Source organism: Dunckerocampus dactyliophorus, chromosome 5 (assembly GCF_027744805.1).
Source record: "Dunckerocampus dactyliophorus isolate RoL2022-P2 chromosome 5, RoL_Ddac_1.1, whole genome shotgun sequence".
Classification (NCBI taxonomy): domain Eukaryota; kingdom Metazoa; phylum Chordata; class Actinopteri; order Syngnathiformes; family Syngnathidae; genus Dunckerocampus; species Dunckerocampus dactyliophorus.
Window position 1 is genome coordinate 29411527 of NC_072823.1, and position 18283 is coordinate 29429809.

Consider the following 18283-nt stretch of genomic DNA (forward strand, 5'->3'; position numbering starts at 1 on the left):
CCCGAGGACCAATTAGATGTTTCTGGAGGTGTGGTGTTGTAGTCACTGAGGACCAATTAGCAAAGTGGGGTGGCACCCGCCGATGTGAGAAGTGGGCCTTTGTTCGTTGTGAAGGTCAACCAGCTGCTGTAAGCAGGATGTTGCTGTGGTTTGAGTACTCGCTCCTTGAGCTGCTTATCAGTTGTGAGGTATGTGTGGATGAGATGAGCGCAGGCCATGAGAACACTATGTGTTTTGTGTGACTACCTGTATAAAATGGATGTGAGCGGCTTAGCAGATTAATATGCATATAATAAGAACACAAATGAGATATAAAACCCTTCAGTATCAATACTTGTATCTGTACCTCTCGACTATCCAAGTTAAAGGAATTCAGATGGGGGATTCAGCCATCAGCGCTGATCCTGTGCTCAACAGAGCTCCTGCCATACACGTCCTTCCCCGTCAAGGAAAAAAAAAAAAAAAAAAGTGCACTTTGCTGGGCAAAGCAGGTGGCTCCCTCCGCTCTACTGTATACTCTGGTTCTCCTGACAGTAGTGATGTGGTACTAGTAATGTTGTGATATTTGATTAGGATAAATCAACAGGTACAGGGGGTATACTGGGGGTTCTTTTCCTGAGTGACGCTTATGAAAGACTTCGCCAGCATGTAGGTCGTCTTTATTCACCAACTGTGGCCTCATGCAGCACATGTGCAGATGCACCGCAGGCATGTAAATAACAATATGCATTGCAACAGGAAACAGAGTATTATAGAAATATATATATCTTTTTTTCTAACCAATACCAATAACTTTCAACTTCTTAAGGCCGATATGGTACCATTAACCAATCATTGTTTTTATATCTACTTTTTAAAATTTAGATTTAACTGTAGTGTGTGCACACCTGCTGATGAGAAGGATTCAAACAAATTTGGATTTGACCAACTGTACCTGTTGATTTATCCTAATCAAATATCACAACATTACTAGTACCACATCACTACTGTCAGGAGAACCAGAGTATACAGTAGAGCGGAGGGAGCCACCCGCTTTGGCCCAGCAAAGTGCACTATATTCGGACACATGCCCTGAGCAGCTAATGCGTCACCATAATGGTCTCTAGCAAACCTTTTGCTGTTTTCAAACACCGTGGCACAACATGCCTCGTGCGTGGTAGCGATGTGGCCTTTCAGGTAGCTGACAAGGTTTTTTGTGTGCTTGATGAGGTTTTTTTCCGCTCATCGCAGATCATTTGGTGCAACTTGCACGCAAAATGTCTCTGAAACAGTAGTGGGCTCAAGAGAAGTTATGGCAGGCTGCTAACGTCGCAGGCAGGAGGAAAAAAAAGGAGCGCTTGATTTTGTCACCCGCACAGTACGGGTAATCTCACCTCATTGGAGCGTTTTTTAAAATATAAATTATCAGTTATCTGAGCTATTTTTGATGTTATTTGATTTATCATTATGATGTCAAAATATGCTCATATTGGCCCGATAATTATCGTGCACCCCTAATATACATAGACCCCCCTCCAAAACTCTGGGAGCACCTGCAGGCGTGGTAGGTGGTGTACATAGACCGTGGTGTGAAAAAGTGTTTGCCTTCGTCCCAATTTCTTATTTTTTTGCATGTTTGTCACATGTTTCAGATCATCAAACAAATGTAAATATTCGTCAATGACAACACAACACAAAATGCATTTTTGAAATGAAGCTTTTTGTGATTAAAGCAGAAGAAAAATCCAAACCTCCATGGCCCCGTGTGGGAAAAGTGATTGCCCCCCGTTAAATCTATCCGTCTGTAAAAGGTTATAAAGCCATTTCTAAAGCTTTGGGACTCCAGCGAACCACAGTGAGAGCCATTAGCCACAAATGGCAAAAACAGAGAGCAGTGGTGAACCTTCCCAGGAGTGGCCGGCCAACCAAAATGACCCCATCACTGTTAATTGGTTCCAGCCCCGACTGCGATAAGTGGATTTCCGCAAAGTCGGATTCAGCATTAATAAACAGAACCTGTTTATGACTTTGTAAATACGGTTTCTACCATTATTAGAGCCCTGCAGGCACCTTTACAATCCTTTTATTCTTTGTTTATGCCACATTGTGCAACACTAATGCGCAGGCTTTGGGATCACTGCAGGGACACAGATAGCCGCCGCTCATAGCATATAGCAAGCTAACGAGCTAACTAGTTAGCCTCCAATTGATTTATTCTAAACTTAAGAAAGGCTTTCAAACAGAGTGCGGAAGAAGTACAAAGTAAGAATGAAAGGATTACTTTTTCACTCAGGCCTACTGACCAGAATACTACATATGACTTGTCTTTTAATATTTTTTGACTAATAATAGGCCATAGTCAACCACAAAACAGCCATCATTTATTAATGCATTTTTGAAAAACTGCGATAGAGTGAGGGATGAATTTCTTATGAGGAACAAACAAAACAATAATGATGAAGAATGATGAAAAGTTATAATGTGAGAATAAAATTCAAATATTATGGTGATAAAGTCAAAATTACAAGAAGAAAGTTGAAATAGAGTAAAAAAAAAAAAACAACAACAGCGTAAATGGAAGGAAAACAGCTGCAATTTTACAAGAATAAAGTTAAAATATTATATAATATAAGAAAGAAGTCATATTCTAACAAGAACAAAGCACATTTTCGAGAATAAATTTGTAATAGGATGAAGAAAAATAATGTAATTTCAATTTGAAATATTAACGAAAAAATATGTTTTTTTTTTATGTTGTAATATGAAAAATAAAACAAACAAAATACAGTTGTCAGTTTGGGAAAATTAGGTAGGGTAATATTGTGGGAACTGAACTAAATGAAAGAACTAAGAACTAACCTCATCCTAGTTGCTACGACTGACTTACTTTTTGTTGTTATATTTTTCCAAAGTCCCCCCGCGGTTGGGACATGGCACAGCATCAAGATGTGTTTGACGTCTTTGCAGAGAGTCACGCTTCCATTCGTTTTTAGTCTCACTTGTCGTGTTGTTTTTCTTCCTCAGGCTACAACACAGTGGTCCGCATCCCAGCCGGAGCGACCAACATCGATATCAAGCAGGTCAGCTACTCAGGAAAGCCAGAAGATGACAACTACCTTGGTGAGTCAGCGCAAAGATGCAAATGCAAATGCAACAGATCCTCCTTTAAGATGATGATCAAGTTCACTTGTCTTGGATGCTTTTCAGACAAAAAAAGTTGCAATATTACCACAACAACTTGTATTTTAATGGAAGTTGAAAGACACACAGTATTCGCCAGGGTTATGGTCCAGGACCACCCACAAACGGAGAAAAAAAAAAACATGCTAAACCTAAACTCTGAAACCTCCGACATCACTTCCTGTCCTGGGACACATCGACTGTGACACGTACACACACGAACAGGAGTTTTACTTTATATCCTATATGGCTTATTTACTCTTATTATGGCCAATACCCTAGGTAATGTGAGTGTACAGCCATTCAAAGCTGCCATTACAATACATTGATGAGATAATAGCCACCACAGGAAGTACACTGTCCAGAAAAAACAACAAGGAACTGCTAACGTGTGAGTCTATGTTATTTTATTCATGGCCAACATATCTTATTTTCTCTTATTATATCAACTATAATGGGTAATAGGAGTGTAAAGGTGTAAAGGAGTGTAAAGGGGTGTTATTTCTTTTCTAGAGGGCTCTAATAATGTTAAAAACTGTATTTAGAAGGTTGTAAACAGGTTTTTTATGCCATAACTAGGAAAATATTCAGTTTATTAATATTGAATCCTACTTTGCAGAAATTCACATATCGCGGCCGGGTCTGGAACCAATTGGCCGTGATAAACGAGGGACAACTGTACTTCAAAAATTTGCCCAAAGAGTATATCTTTATTCCTGATGTTTGTTTGTTTTGTTTTCTGGTTAATGTTGCATATTTACGCCAGACTTTTGCCTCGGTTTGCTTACATTTTCCGGTTAGCGTACACGCACGTTATTAATATATTCATATGTGTAATACAAATTGTCGTTGTTCGCGTTCTGTTAGCTTGTGAATACATACAACCCCTGGCAAAAATGATGGAATCACCAGTCTCGGTGGATGTTCATTCAGTTGTTTAAATTTGTAGAAAAAAGCAGATCACAGACATGACACAAAACTAAAGTCATGTCAAATGGCAACTTTCTGGCTTTAAGAAACACTAAAAGGATTTAGGAAAAAAATTTGGTCGTCAATAAGTTACTTTTTTAGACTAAGCAGAGGGCAAAAATGAGGGAATTACTCAATTGAGAGGAAAAAATGATGTTAGTGAACAACAAACAAACAGACTGCTAGTACTTTGTTGCACCACCTCTGGCTTTTACGACAGCTTGCAGTCTCTGAGGTATGGACTTAAATGAGTGACAAACAGTATTCTTCATCAGTATAGCTCCAACTTTCTCTGATTGCTGTGGGACACCACACAGACACCACCTTCCTGTTTTGCTATGAATTATTTCTTGAATTCAATGTTGTAGTGTTTCTCACCTTCTCTATCAAAATGCTGCCACTTGCAACTTTCTTTGGCTCCATTTCTGCTTATTTTGCAGCCGTGATCAAAAGAAAAGCGGAGACTTGAGGTGAGAAATACTATTGAATTCAAGAAATAACTCATGGCAAAACAAGAAGGTGTTATCCGTGTTGATCTCGCTGTCACATTGTGTCTTTGGCAACAATCACATCTTCAATGAAGGTAAAAGCAACCTTAAATATGAATTTATCCCCTTCATTCATCATTTACAGTTTTTGCATGTGTTTTCTGCATGTAAAAATGTCATTGTAAAAATGTGTTTTGTGTTAACATTATTGGCTTTCTGGACGGATTCATTTGATGTACATTATTTCTTATGGGAAGCATTGATTTGGTTAGAGTACGATTTTTTGTTAGAGTTGGACCTTCTGGAACCGATGAATAACCAAGGTTCCACGGTACATTCGGTCATTCTCTGACAGTAAAAAAAGGCGGGGGATAAAAGTAAAATGAAACATCCAGTGTCTGCTGAAGCCTTGTCTTGTATTTTATTAGTTAAACACAGCAGTGTTCATTTCATATTTTGTGTTTAAGTAACAAAATGAAACTAAAAAAATATTTTCTTGATGATTAAAATTGAGCTCACAGTGATATTTTTCATTTCCAGGCCGAGCGGCTCCATACAGAAAATGTATTAAACACACAAAAATCAATACAATGTAGATCACAATATGCATAGCATCCAGTACTTTTGAAAAGCGGTGATAGAGCAAAGTGGCGAGAGACGACCGTACAGTACGTTAAACACAGGTGCATCTCAACACATTCTTCTATCATATATATAATACATTTTTACTTACATTATATCGATATATTCATAGTATAACATTTTTAATAAGAAAAAATTAGCTTAAGGCTGCAAATGGCCGACGGATATTTACAAACGTGTTCTGGTCTTCACGTGAGGAGAATTTATCCAGATCTGTCTGGGTCTAGCTCACAAATAAGCAGGCGAGCACGTTTACATTAGCTCCCAAGCAGTTAGCTCCACGTGCCATCTCACACACACACACACACACACACACACACACACACACACACTCACACTCACACTCACACAAGTGTGCGCCCATGCCGTTGAGGAGACAAGCTGACAGGTGAAGGAGGCATAAACTGTTCCGTAAGTGTCACTCGTGCTGAGTGCATATGAAGGAAACACGGCTGGTGAGGCAATGACGGCCAGCTTGGGAAAGCAAATGGAGTGACAGGCCCCCCCGCCCCGCCCAGAAAGATAAATGAGGCAGTGCTGGGTGCTAATTAGATGCATGTGGGTGAAAGTGGATATCTCAGCACAGAACCAGAAAATAAAGACGGTTGAAGTTTTTCCTCCTCCTCCTCCTCTCCTCCTCCAGCGGGGGGCAACACATGTGGCCGACAAACACATGCTGGCCATTTGCACCGACATGTCACGTTTGCCCCCCACCCCCCAGCTCATTAATTATGCAGACGGCTGAGGAGGACAAATACGCTGTGAAAATCAAATAACAAAGAAAAAGTGCGACCCGTAGAGCTGAAAATGCGATGTAGGGAACGTGTCAAGCTGACCAGTGCAATGTGAGCAACACAACTCATTTTGTATCGCAAGGCTTTAATAATTAAAAACTAATATTATGACTTTATTTTATATTTTGACTTTATTGTCATAATATTTTTTACATTTTCCCCAACCTAATTTTCCCCAAAATTTTTTTTTGTTTATATGACAGTCTACCTATGAAAATGGCTAAAAATGCTACTATGCTAATGTCCGCATGTTAGCAATGCGGACATGCCAACATTAGCATAGTAAGACCTAGCATAATAGTGTTATATGTTTATATACAGTATGTGTCTACCTATGAAAATGGCTTGAAATGCTGCTATCCTAATGATAGCATGCTAGCAATGCTAAATGCTAATGTTAGCATGCTAACACATAGCATAATAGCGCTAAGTGTTCATATATGTTTCTAGCTGTGAAAATGGCTAAAAATTCTGCTATGCCAATGTTAACATGCTAGCAATGCTAACACCTAACATGATCGTGCTAAGTGTTTATATATTGTTTACCCATAAAAATAGCTAAAAATGGTAGTATGCTCATTAGCATGCTAGTAATGCTGATATGCTAACGTTACCACACCTAGCACAATAGCGCATGTACCAGGAAGGCTAAATGTCACGAATGAGTTGAGAATTTTGACTGGAACGGTCTTTGTATGTGGAAAATAGCATGAAAGTCCTTAATTTGTTGAATGCTTTGATGTTGGAATGATCTGAATCGGTTGAGAAATGTGGAAGTAGTAGCAGGCAAGGATTTTAGAGGTAAGAACAGGATTGCCGACTCGGCCGCCAGCGAATGGAACAGAGTGAAGTATGCCGTGGATCTGAAAGTCTGCCACGATAGGGGGCAAGAGAGGTGGGCGGGGCTAGGCAGACAATAAAGTACAATGTATTCACTAGCTCTGAACTGAGTATAAAATAAAGTTATACACTGTCAGTACACTTTGATAAAATTGACTTAACAATCAACAAACAAAATAATAATACAATATATGGATAATTAACTGGAAATATTTACACAATGCAACATTTATTTCAGTCATGGCATTGTTAATACATTTGATAGACTATAATCTAAATCGTCATCATCACTGACTTCAATTCAACTAATCACCCAGAGAAACAAATTAGCTTAAAGCTATATATTGTGTGGGAGTCCCATACAAAATACAGTAGACGCCCCTACAACGTAAATAATGCGTTCCAAGAACCTTTATGTTATAGGGATTTTATGTTATACGAAGCGTAAAATGCATGTAAATAGACTAATCCGTTCCAAGATCTTCCCAAACTCACACATTTGGCCCTTCAAAATATTCAAAGTCCACCAAATATGGTGGGAAAATATAAGAAAACGTTAGCATAAACATAGTAGAGTAACATTCCAATATAAAATAAGGTAATAAATAAGGTTACTGTAAATGAATAAAAATGATAAACAAAAACAATCTACGGTCATTCTAACACAAAGAAAAGTAAACAAATTAAGAAGAGATTTCAATGCGTGTGAACTAGTTTAAGGGCGACTTCGATGAGGAAGGGAGTTGAAGGGAGCAGCATGTCTCTCACACAAACACACGGACGGGCTGGATAAGTCAGCCAATGAGATGAGAGCGTAGGCGGTGCCCCGATAATCAGCCAATGAGAGCGTAAAGCGTCAGAAGGCGTCACCAAGTGTACTCTGTTAGTCTCTCTGTCGCTTGCACCGACTTGACGCTTTACGTTATATGGAATTTCTTACGTAATACGATACAAAAACTTTACATCAATTCTTTACGTTCAGTGGAATTTACGTAAAAGGAGGTTTACGTTATGCGAGGTACTACAGTACACTTAAGTCTTGTGTTTATTTACAACAACCCGTGTTGTAAATCTTATTTTTTATCCTTGTTTTTTGGGAACTTGAAAAATGACAAATCTGGTCTTTTGGGCCGTCTATTTCAGCAATTAATGGCTGAGTGTGCCGAGGGCATGTTTTCAATGCAATTTTTCTGGCTTCTGCCCCCATGACAAACTACAGAAGTGGATGCCGAGTCGGCTCTCCTGTTGTATAATCTCCTTGGTTGTAGGTAATAGCCCTTTTACGGAAATTTTGGATCACAATAGCCGTTTTTTGAATTTTGGATCACCTACAAAATTTAATCAGTTCTTCCATATCCCATTTCCGACAATTCCTGAAAATTTACCAAATTCATTCAGAACTTTTCAAGTTATTCTGAAAACAAACAAATGTCGGCAAAAACATAACCTCTGTGCTGCGCTTAATACTTGAAATAAGAATTCATCCATCCATTTTCTATGCCGCTTATCCTCATTAGGGTCGCGGGGGCATGCTGGAGCCTATCCCAGCTGACTTGGGGCGAGAGGCGGGGTACACCCTGGACAGGTCGCCAGCCAATGGCAGGGCACATATAGACAATCAACCATTCACACTCACATTCATACCTATGGACAATTTAGAGTCAGCAATTAACCTAACATGCATGTTTTTGGAATGTGGGAGGAAACCGGAGTACCCGGAGAAACCCGGGGAGAACATGCAAACACCACACAGAGATGCCCAACGGAGATTCGAACCCAGGTCTTCTCGATCGCCTGACTGTGTGGCCAACATGCTAACCACTCGACCACCATTGAAATAAGAGTCATGGACAGAATTAGTTTTCTCCTTTTTCTTGTCGGGGTCACCACGGTGAGAGTCAGTGGCATTATGGTTGTAGCTTAGTTTTTCACAGCGGTTGCTTTCTGACACGGCCCTGGCCGGGAATCAAACTCATGCCACCACCAGGGTTATCATAGATAGAATCATAATAAATACATATAAAAATCGAATCATTAATTCATAGTATTTCCATCCATGTGCATTCACAAACAAATATAACAAATATCAATATATTTGTGGGTCATAATCTCATGTGTTCCTTTTTGTGTCTGTACTTTTTCATCTCCGCGTCCAAAGCCCACAATCGTGTCTGGGTTTAAAAACAATAACCATGTCATGCAGACACGAATGTAAAGAAAGTCAACTTGCACTTTTTGGCACGCAGATGTTGTAATCAGCTGCATGTTTCTTGGGAGCGGCAGAAAAAGAGTGTGTTGTGTTGTTTATGTGGTGAAGTGTGTGTTCTTTGTGTGTGTGTGTGTGGGTGCGTGCGTGCGGTTGTTGCATCTCACAGTCATTGTTTGCACTGCAGCGGCCATCATCCACTGACAGTCTCGCAGTCTTCACTCCAAATAAATGCTATGTATGGCCGCCGGCGCTTTTGTCCGTAACAATAGGCTGGCAACACAAAGACTGTTTACTTAGCACAGTGCCTCAAACACTTAGCATCTCACAAGAACATTAAAACATGGTCACGTCTTCTGGTGAAATTGATTGCAGGGTTGTTGCTTTTTTCCAGCCTTGTCCGACAGCCAGTCCAACTTCCTGCTGAACGGGAACTTTGTGGTGGCCATGTTCAAAAGGGAGATCACCTTCAAGGGGACGGTCATCGAGTACAGCGGCTCCGACACCAAAGTGGAGCGCATCAACTGTACCGAGCGCATCGAGGAGGAGCTTGTTCTGCAGGTGGCTGCCCATTGAACACCTCTTTCCCACTGCGCTTTTATCACTAGGCAGGTCTTGATGAGGGGAATGTGCTCTTTATATTTAGGAACATTTTGTGGAGCCATGGCCAATTTGAAAACGGCCCCTTAGTCCGCCCCTGGTCACCTCAGGCCACCCCTGGCCACAGTGTGGCCCGGCGGTCATTTGCAGCCCGCGGTACACTCTAAAAATAACATTGAACAACTAAACTAAAAAAAAAACAAACAGCATATTAGTCAGTATAAAGTTGAAATATTAAAGAAAAAAATACATTCATTTTTTTCAAGTCATAATATTATGACAAACCAACAAAACAACAAATAAAATTGTAGTTTTTGGAAAATCACCTTGTGGAGACACTTTATAATATTCCAAGAATCAAATCAAAATATTATGGGAATAAAGTAAAAATTACTAGAAGAAAATTTACAAGAAGAAAGTTAAAATAGTTGGAAGAAAAAAATAGCAGCATATATGGGGAAAAAGAGCTGTAATTTTAGAGAATAAATAAAAAAAATTATGTCAGAATATTATTACGTAGAAACAAAACAAAATAAAATAAAGTTGTCATTTTTGGAAAATTCTGCACATAAAGTTATAATCTGACAAGAAGAAAAGTTTCAATATTTGGAATTGAAAAAACCTCCAGCAAAAATAGGAAAAAAGAGTGAAGTTGATACTAAAAATGGACTTTTTCACCGATATGACAAAGCTGTGATGCAGTTTTGTCTTGAAATATACAGTAACTTCTTAGCATAGCTACATGTGTTGCTTTACAAAATATCTACGAGCTAAAGTTGCATCCTTTTATTTTTCACTATGTGGCCCTCGCTGGGAAAACGTTTGGACACGCCTGCTTTAGGCTATAGCGTGCATGCTGTCTAACATGCTAGCACCCTGCAAAGATACAACACCAGGCCAGATGTAAGCAACAGGTCAGGCCCATTCAATATTTTTGTGGAAATCTTTCTAGTTTGGGACTACTATCACACTTCCACCTGCTTGACACGCATGAAAGTTTACAAAGAGGTAAGTTTCCGTCTGAGGGAAGGTGAAAATGGCAAAGGATGCCAGAGTAACAACATCTGAGAAGCGGCAATTGCTTTCCAAAACTGGACATTGGAAATTTTGAACCCTGTGGGGCATCCCTGTGTGGAGTTTGCATGTTCTCCCCGTGCGTGGCTTTTCTCCGGGTACTCCGGTTTCCTCCCACATTCCAAAAACATGCATGTTAGGTTAATTGGAGACTCTAAATTGTCCATAGGTATGAATGTGAGTGTGAATGCTTGTTTGTCTATATGTGCCCTGCCATTGGCTGGCCACCAGTCCAGGGTGTACCCCGCCTCTCGCCTGAAGTCAGCTGAGAAGTCAGCTGAAGTCAGCTCCAGCACGCCCCCGCGACCCTAAAGAGGAGAAGCGGTATAGAAAATGGATGGATGGATAAGAAGTTATATATGAGAAAAAAGTGCATCTTTGGTATGTGATAAAGCCTAAAGGTGAAAAAAACTATTATTCGTATTGCATTATTATTGCTGCTGCTGTTGTTTTTTTCCCAAATATTTCCACTTCTTAAATAATCTTTGGACATTTTCCTCTGGTAATAATCTGACTTTATTCATCGTATTGTAACTTTTTCCCCAACCTAATTTTCCAAAAATGACAACTTGTTGTTTTTTCTTTAATATTTCAACTTTGTTCTACAAAATTATTTTTCCTCCTAATATTATGAGTTTATTCTTGTGAAAATTGTCAGAATACAACTTTTTTTCTTTTAATATTTTGTCTTTGTTCTTAGCTGTTTTTTTTCCATTTCTGCTGGGGGTTTCTTCCCCAATTCTTTCAACTTTCTTTTTGTACATTTTATTCTCGTAATTGTGACTTACATAGTTCTGACTTTATTCTCATGACTTTATAACGTTTTCCTGCAACACAATAAAAAAAATGACGTCTTTATTTGCTTTTTCATATGAAAAAGTTTTTTCTTTTATATTTCAACTTGTTGCTACTAAAATGATATTATTTTTCATCATAATATTGCGGCGTTATCCCTCCAAAATTACAGCTGTTTTTTTAAGTGTTTGTAGTTATTTTTAGTTCAGTAAATTTTCTTCTAATTATGATTTTATTCCCATAATATTTTTACTTCATTCTCATAACATTAGAACTTTTTCCGCAGCCTAATTTTCAAAAAATAAAGTTATGTATTTGTGGTTTGGTTGTTTTTCATAATGTTATGCCTTTTTAAAAAAATAACGTGTTTGTTTAATATTTCAACATTATCCCAGTAAAATGACAGTATTTTTCCTCAATATTACAAGTTTATTCTTGTAAAATTGCGAGATTTTGTTTTGTTAGGTTACAGCTTTTTTTCTCTTTTTCTCTCAATATGTTGATTTTAGTTGCATAAATATACAGCTGTATTTTCCATTTCTGCTGTTGGTTTTTTTTTTTTACATTTTCTAACTATTTCAGTTGGCTTTTTATATATTTTCGACTGGTAATATTATGACTTTATTCCCATAATATTATGACTTTATTCCCATAATATTATGACTTTATTCTCATAATATTTTCACTTTTTTCCCATATTATAACTTCTTCTCCAACCCAATTTTCCAAAAATTGTAACTTTATTTTGTTTTGTTTGTTTCTCATATTATTAAGTTTTTGATATTTCAACTTTATGCTGCTAAAATTATGTTCTTTTTTGTAACATTACAAGTTTAAAAATGATGACTTTCTCGTTGGAATATGACTTTTATCCCTTAATATTTTGATGTTATTCTTGAAAAATTACTGCTGATTTTTCGATTTTTGCTGCTGTAGTTTTTTTTTTTACTTTGCTTGTTAAATTATATTTTTAGAATGTGCCGTGAGCCAATAAAAAAAACAACTGCAGGCCACAGACGGCGCTCGGGCCACACTTTGGACACCCCTTATTTGGCGGCTTATTGAGTGGCGCCCCTGCTAATGTTTACCTCCCGATTATCAGCATATGCGACTGATATCGGTTTTAAAGGTTGAATTTCAGGGCAGACTAAATAAACGTCTTTTTCCCTTGACCTTGATTGCAGGTCTTGTGTGTGGGAAACCTCTACAACCCTGACGTGCGTTACTCCTTCAACATCCCCATCGAGGAGCACAGGGAGGAGTTTGTGTGGGCGCCCTCAAGCTCTTGGCTGGAGTGCAACCGCATCTGTCAGGGTACGACCGCAACAAAGCGGCAAATCTTCAATGGATTTTGCGAATGAAATGCAACGTGGAAAAGAAGCTCAATATAAGGCCATGTGACTACACCTTAGTTAATGTGCTCATCATCTTTCCCAAATGCTCAAGGGCAAGTGGTCATGTTTGGGCTTTGTAGAGCAGTTGCGCATGTGTCATACAAGTGTCATTGACGTAAAATGACAACCGTTTTGATGGAAAAGGACCACACTGTACTCGTACAATTACAATCAAATTTGTGACGTAAAACTACCACTTTATTCTCCTACAATTCTGACCTTTGATGTAAAATTACAACCCTCTAATGTAAAATAACCACATTATTGTTGTACAAAGACGACCTTCTTGAGTACATTTACATGCAGTCAAATAACCCCATCATAATCGGAGCATTAGCAATAACCCGGTTGTGCACGGCCATGTAAACACCAATAACTCTTTCGAAAAAACGCAATATGCTCATATTCTGGTTTTTAAAAACCCGAGTATTCTAACCCTAACTTCTTTTCTAACCAGAAAATCGGGTCATGTATACGCCTATCAGGATATCCCGATCAAAAGGGACATTAATTTGTGTTCTGCGCATGTTCTATTGGAAAGGAATCTTGTGTCTTTGGCAGGAACTACTTGTAAACATGGTGACACGCAAAACCCCACACTTTTGGAGCGAGGGGGAAACAAGCCACCTTGTTAGTGTGGTGAAAGACAGGAACATTATGTCTTTTATTGATGGTAGAAAGTACCGCATTAGCGAAATCTATCAGAAGGTGAGCAAGAAGTTACGCAAAGCAAATTTTGTACGAACGCAGCTTCAAAAGTGTCCGGGGGCTCCGGTGGATGTTAGCATGGATATGAATGGCACAGCTCCGGGACCATTTCCTATTTCTTCACGTTCTCGCCTTCCATTAATGAAGAAAGTGAGACAAAATAGTGTGAAGTACTGGTGGTGGGTCAGTACCAGCACCAAAACGCAAACAGAGGCGTTTGTTATCCGCCGTGCTGGTGTTGTTGTTTTTGGATACAGGAAGAACAAGCGGAAATGACACGCATTGCGTGTGTCGAAACATTATCTGTGAGTTTTTTTTTTTTTTTTGACGTCACGCATGTAAACGGGTTTCAGAAACTGGAATATTGACTGCATGTAAACGTAGTGGCTGACGTAAAGTTACGACCTTTTTGATGTAAAAAGACCACACTGTTCTCGTACAAGTTGTAACCCGAAACAGTACATTTGTGACGTAAAACTAACACTTTATTCTCCTACAATTCTGACCTTATGATGTAAAATTCCAACCCTCTAACGTAAGATAAACACATTATTGTTGTACAATTACGGCCTTATTGACGTGAAATTATGACCTTTTTGATGTAAGGACCACACTTGTTCTCATACAATTCTAGGTCTGCAGCTGTCGAATATTTTACTAAACGAGTACAGTGTTCCCTTGCTTTAACCTTAATCTCACTGATTTGCGCTACGTTAATGTTACCTGGTCTCGGATCTCCCGCTCCATTTGGGAGGAGATGATGCAACATAAGATGTGCTGTTGTGTTCACCTTACTGCTGAGTCACATTTTCTGTCAGTTTTTTACATTTTCTTTTCCATCTCTTTCGTCGCCTTGGGGCATTCTCACGCACCTTCAAATCTCTGCTTCTCTCTTCGTCCTTGCGTGGGTGACGTAAGCACGTTGGTGACCTAAGTGATTCCTCGAGGCAGAAAAAAATATCCCTGATTATTTTTTGTAATCAATGTACTGTAATTATTCGCGGAATAATTGTACGCCTATAAAATTACGATCAAATTTGTGGCATAAAACTAACAATTAACACGTTTTGGTGTAAAATTGCAACCTTGTAATGTAATTACCACCTTTTTGGTGTAAAAGGACCACATTATTCTTGTACAGTTACGAACTTTTTGATGTGACATTGTGACCTTCCCATGTAAAATGACGTACAATTAGGAAAATGAAAATCAGACTATTTCATGTAAACCTACCATTTTATTCTTGTAAAATGACAAAAAAATGTTATGTGAAAAGTCCACATTATTTTCATAAAATGACCACTTTATACTCCTAAAACTTTTTTTTTAGGAAAAACGACCATACTGCTTATAATTGTGAAATCATGACCTTTTTTGTGTAAAACTACAATTTTCTTCACTTAACTTCACTTAAAACTACCACTTTATTCTCATAAAACTGCAATCTTGTAGATGTAAAATTACAACCTTTATGATGTAAAACTCCTGATTTATTCTCATAAAATGGAGACTTGTTGAATAAAAACTAGCACGAAAACTACAACCCATTTCACGTGAAACTACCACTTTGTTCGTATAAAATTGCACCCCCTCTGAGATTTAAAACTACCACTTTATTCTTGTAAAATTGCAGCCTTTTTAATATACTGTATATAGACCACAATATTGTCATAAAATGACCAGTTTACTCTTGCAAAATTAGCTTTTTTGTGCAAATCTGCAATTTTATTTACCTTTTTCACTTAAAACTGCCACTTTATTCTTATAAAACTGCAACCTTGTAGATGTCACATTATGACCTTTTTGATGTGAAACTACCACTCTATTTTTGTACAAATTTGACTTTTCCTTCAAATTGCAAAAAAGAAAATAAATGAGAGTGAGACAGAAAAATATTTGACTAAGCAATTTATTGCAAACAAGCACTAAAGTGAAATAGGCTGGTGATCAAAAGTTTAAGACCATAGCTCAGAAAACCTCTACTCCCCCGAGTGTTATCCACTGTCTGTAAGTCTATTGGATTTAGATCAGTGGAACATGCAGGGTGGTCCAAAAGAGTGAGCTTATTCCTCTGGAAGAAGTCCTTTGTCAGGTGGGCACGGTGAAGTGCAGCGTTGTCCTGTTGAAGAAGCCAGTCATTACCACACAGACGAGGGCCTTCAATCATGAGTGATGCCCCTGCTACATCTCCACATAACCAGCTGCCGTTTGACGCCCCTGCACAACCTGAAGTTCCATTGTCCCATTGAAGGATCATGATGGCGCCCCCTCCACTGTGCCGTGTGGAAAACATCTCAGGTGGGATCTCCTTGTCATGCCAGTAATGTTGGAAGCCATCAGGACCATCAAGGTTACATTTTTTCTCATCAGAGAATCCAATGTCTCTTGTTTGGTGCTCTCCTTCAAATCCCAAACAGCCACTTTTGTGGCCTTGAAGGAGATGAAGCCTTTGATGAGCTTTTTTTCTTCTTAAAAGCCTTCTCTGGCAGGGGACGCGTGATGATTATTGGACTGCACTCAGCACCAGTAACAACTTTCATCCAGCGGGATCCTTCGGCTCAGGGCCGGTGACATTTATTGGGGTTTACCACTTGACTTTTTTGTTCCATAACCCTCAGGATGTTTGAAGAAGTTTCAAATGACGGTCTTACTGCGTCCAACCTCAGCAGCAATGGCGCCCTGCGAGAGGCCTTGCTTACGCAGCTCAACAATCCCACAGCATTGAAAGAGAGAAATGTTTTTTTTCCTTTGCCAGCAAGACATCATGAAAGTGTGAATACCTGACAGAAAATCACATTCAATCCACATTTTTGCCAAGATTTTTTCTCGATCTATGATCTTAAACTTTTTGATCATCTGATCATCTGATTATTGCTTGTTTGCAATAAATTGCTCACTCTCATTGCTCATTCTTCTTTTTGCATCCTGAAGCTCTACGTAGAACCTCAATAAGATCCAACAGTGCAAAATGTGAATTTTTGCAATTTTTCAACTGGCCTTAACATTTTGATCAGTAGTGTATATACCATAAAGCACCCGTGTATTAACCGCACCCCCATTTTCAGGCTCACGGCGGGGGAAAAAAATGTTTAGTTCATAAATGCTTGCCAACTCTTTCATCTCAAATCAACATGCGTAAAGGTACTAAGCAATTTCAAAAAGAAGAATGAAGGAGAAATCTGAACTTCGGCATCTAGATCTTTAATATTATGGCCAAGCACAGATTAATAATAATAATAATAAAAAATCTAAATAAAGAAATTTGCAATTTTCAGAGATGTTTTGATATCTTTCACTGCTTCTCTTTTTCTCTATTATTATTTTATTGCATTGCTTCAGTGTGAATTTGAATAAACTCCAAGGTTGTATTGTATTTGACATTGGAAGCTTAGGTTAGCTTCAGTGTTTATAGAGATCGTTTCACTGTGTGAAAATACAGACAGCCGTCAGATAAGTTAGTTGCATACACAAGCATTTTCAGCAACTGTACAGCAGAGGGCGCTAAAGTCAAAGCAACTGTCTGACCCACAGATGGCTATTCTAAAATGGACTTCTCGTCAATTTCTGCGTCTGGTCACAGACCTGTCATCGTGTATAAACCGCACCCCGATTTTTTTGCTTCTTACCAGTGGAAAGAAAGTGTGGTTTATACACGGTGCTTTACGGTATGTGTATTTTTTGCTAAGATCACTTTGTTTGACAATTAAGGCCATTTACTGTAGTTGCTGTCTACTGCCTGGTTCTTGGCAGAGCCCACACTGGTGATTGCAGAAATGGATGATCCTGAGAAATGACCAAGCAGTGTCTTATTACAGAGAATATTATTGCACAGATTTGCCCTGTCGTCACAAATTGACATCATTTGAACACACCACTGGATTCATTAAAAATTAAATAAATCAAGTTTCCCGCTTGGCAAGTGCTCCTGATTGACCCCTTCTTGTCACCTTCGCCCCCGGCATCGCTCGACACCTTAGCTTTAGCCGGGCCCTTCAAGCTTTAAGCTCATCAAAGTTCTCCTTGAAAGCAGGCGTGTTAGTCTGGCTTCCTGTGGGTCAAATTTCACTGGGGGGTGTAGTAAAGAGACACAATTATGAAGCATCCTCCCTCCCGCCACGGCTTGAAGATGCAGAAATGTGATATTGTGGTGAGTGAATTTACATTTCTTATGTTGCTGTTTTGTGTTTTTTTGCGCACAGGTGAGCGTCGCCAAAAGACGCAGTGTGTGCGTAAGAGTGATCACGTGGAGGTGTCAGAGCAGCGATGTGAACACTTACCTCATCCCGCTGCTGTCACTGAGCCCTGCAACACGGACTGCGAAGTCAGGTAAGACACACAGTGCTAAGGAGACGTCTGCGCTGTGCTGTAATGATTCATATTTTCCCCTCGCACACAAAAGGTGGCATGTCACCGGGAAGAGCGACTGCTCAGCGAAGTGCGGTCCAGGCTACCGCAGCCTGGAAGTTCAGTGCATGAAGTACAACCTGATGCAGAGCCATCCGATGGAGGCCAGCACCTGCGCCGACATCGCCAAACCTGCCACCCGAGAGTCCTGTCATGGCGACTGTCTTCTCAAGAGCTGGCAGTACGGTGCCTGGTCACAGGTAGAGCACA

At 39.2% G+C, this 18283-nt stretch overlaps 1 protein-coding gene across 4 annotated transcripts in view; it reads left to right on the forward strand.

Moving 5' to 3' along the window:
* LOC129181065 (A disintegrin and metalloproteinase with thrombospondin motifs 20-like) overlaps positions 1-18283 on the forward strand; it is a 226672-nt gene that overhangs the window by 114540 nt on the left and 93849 nt on the right. For all 4 annotated transcript variants that reach the window (XM_054775726.1, XM_054775728.1, XM_054775727.1 and 1 more), the window contains 5 exons: positions 3004-3099; positions 9493-9659; positions 12752-12881; positions 17869-17995; positions 18069-18273. In XM_054775726.1, the coding sequence (XP_054631701.1) occupies positions 3004-3099; positions 9493-9659; positions 12752-12881; positions 17869-17995; positions 18069-18273 (725 nt within the window). The remainder of the gene's footprint in view (positions 1-3003; positions 3100-9492; positions 9660-12751; positions 12882-17868; positions 17996-18068; positions 18274-18283) is intronic.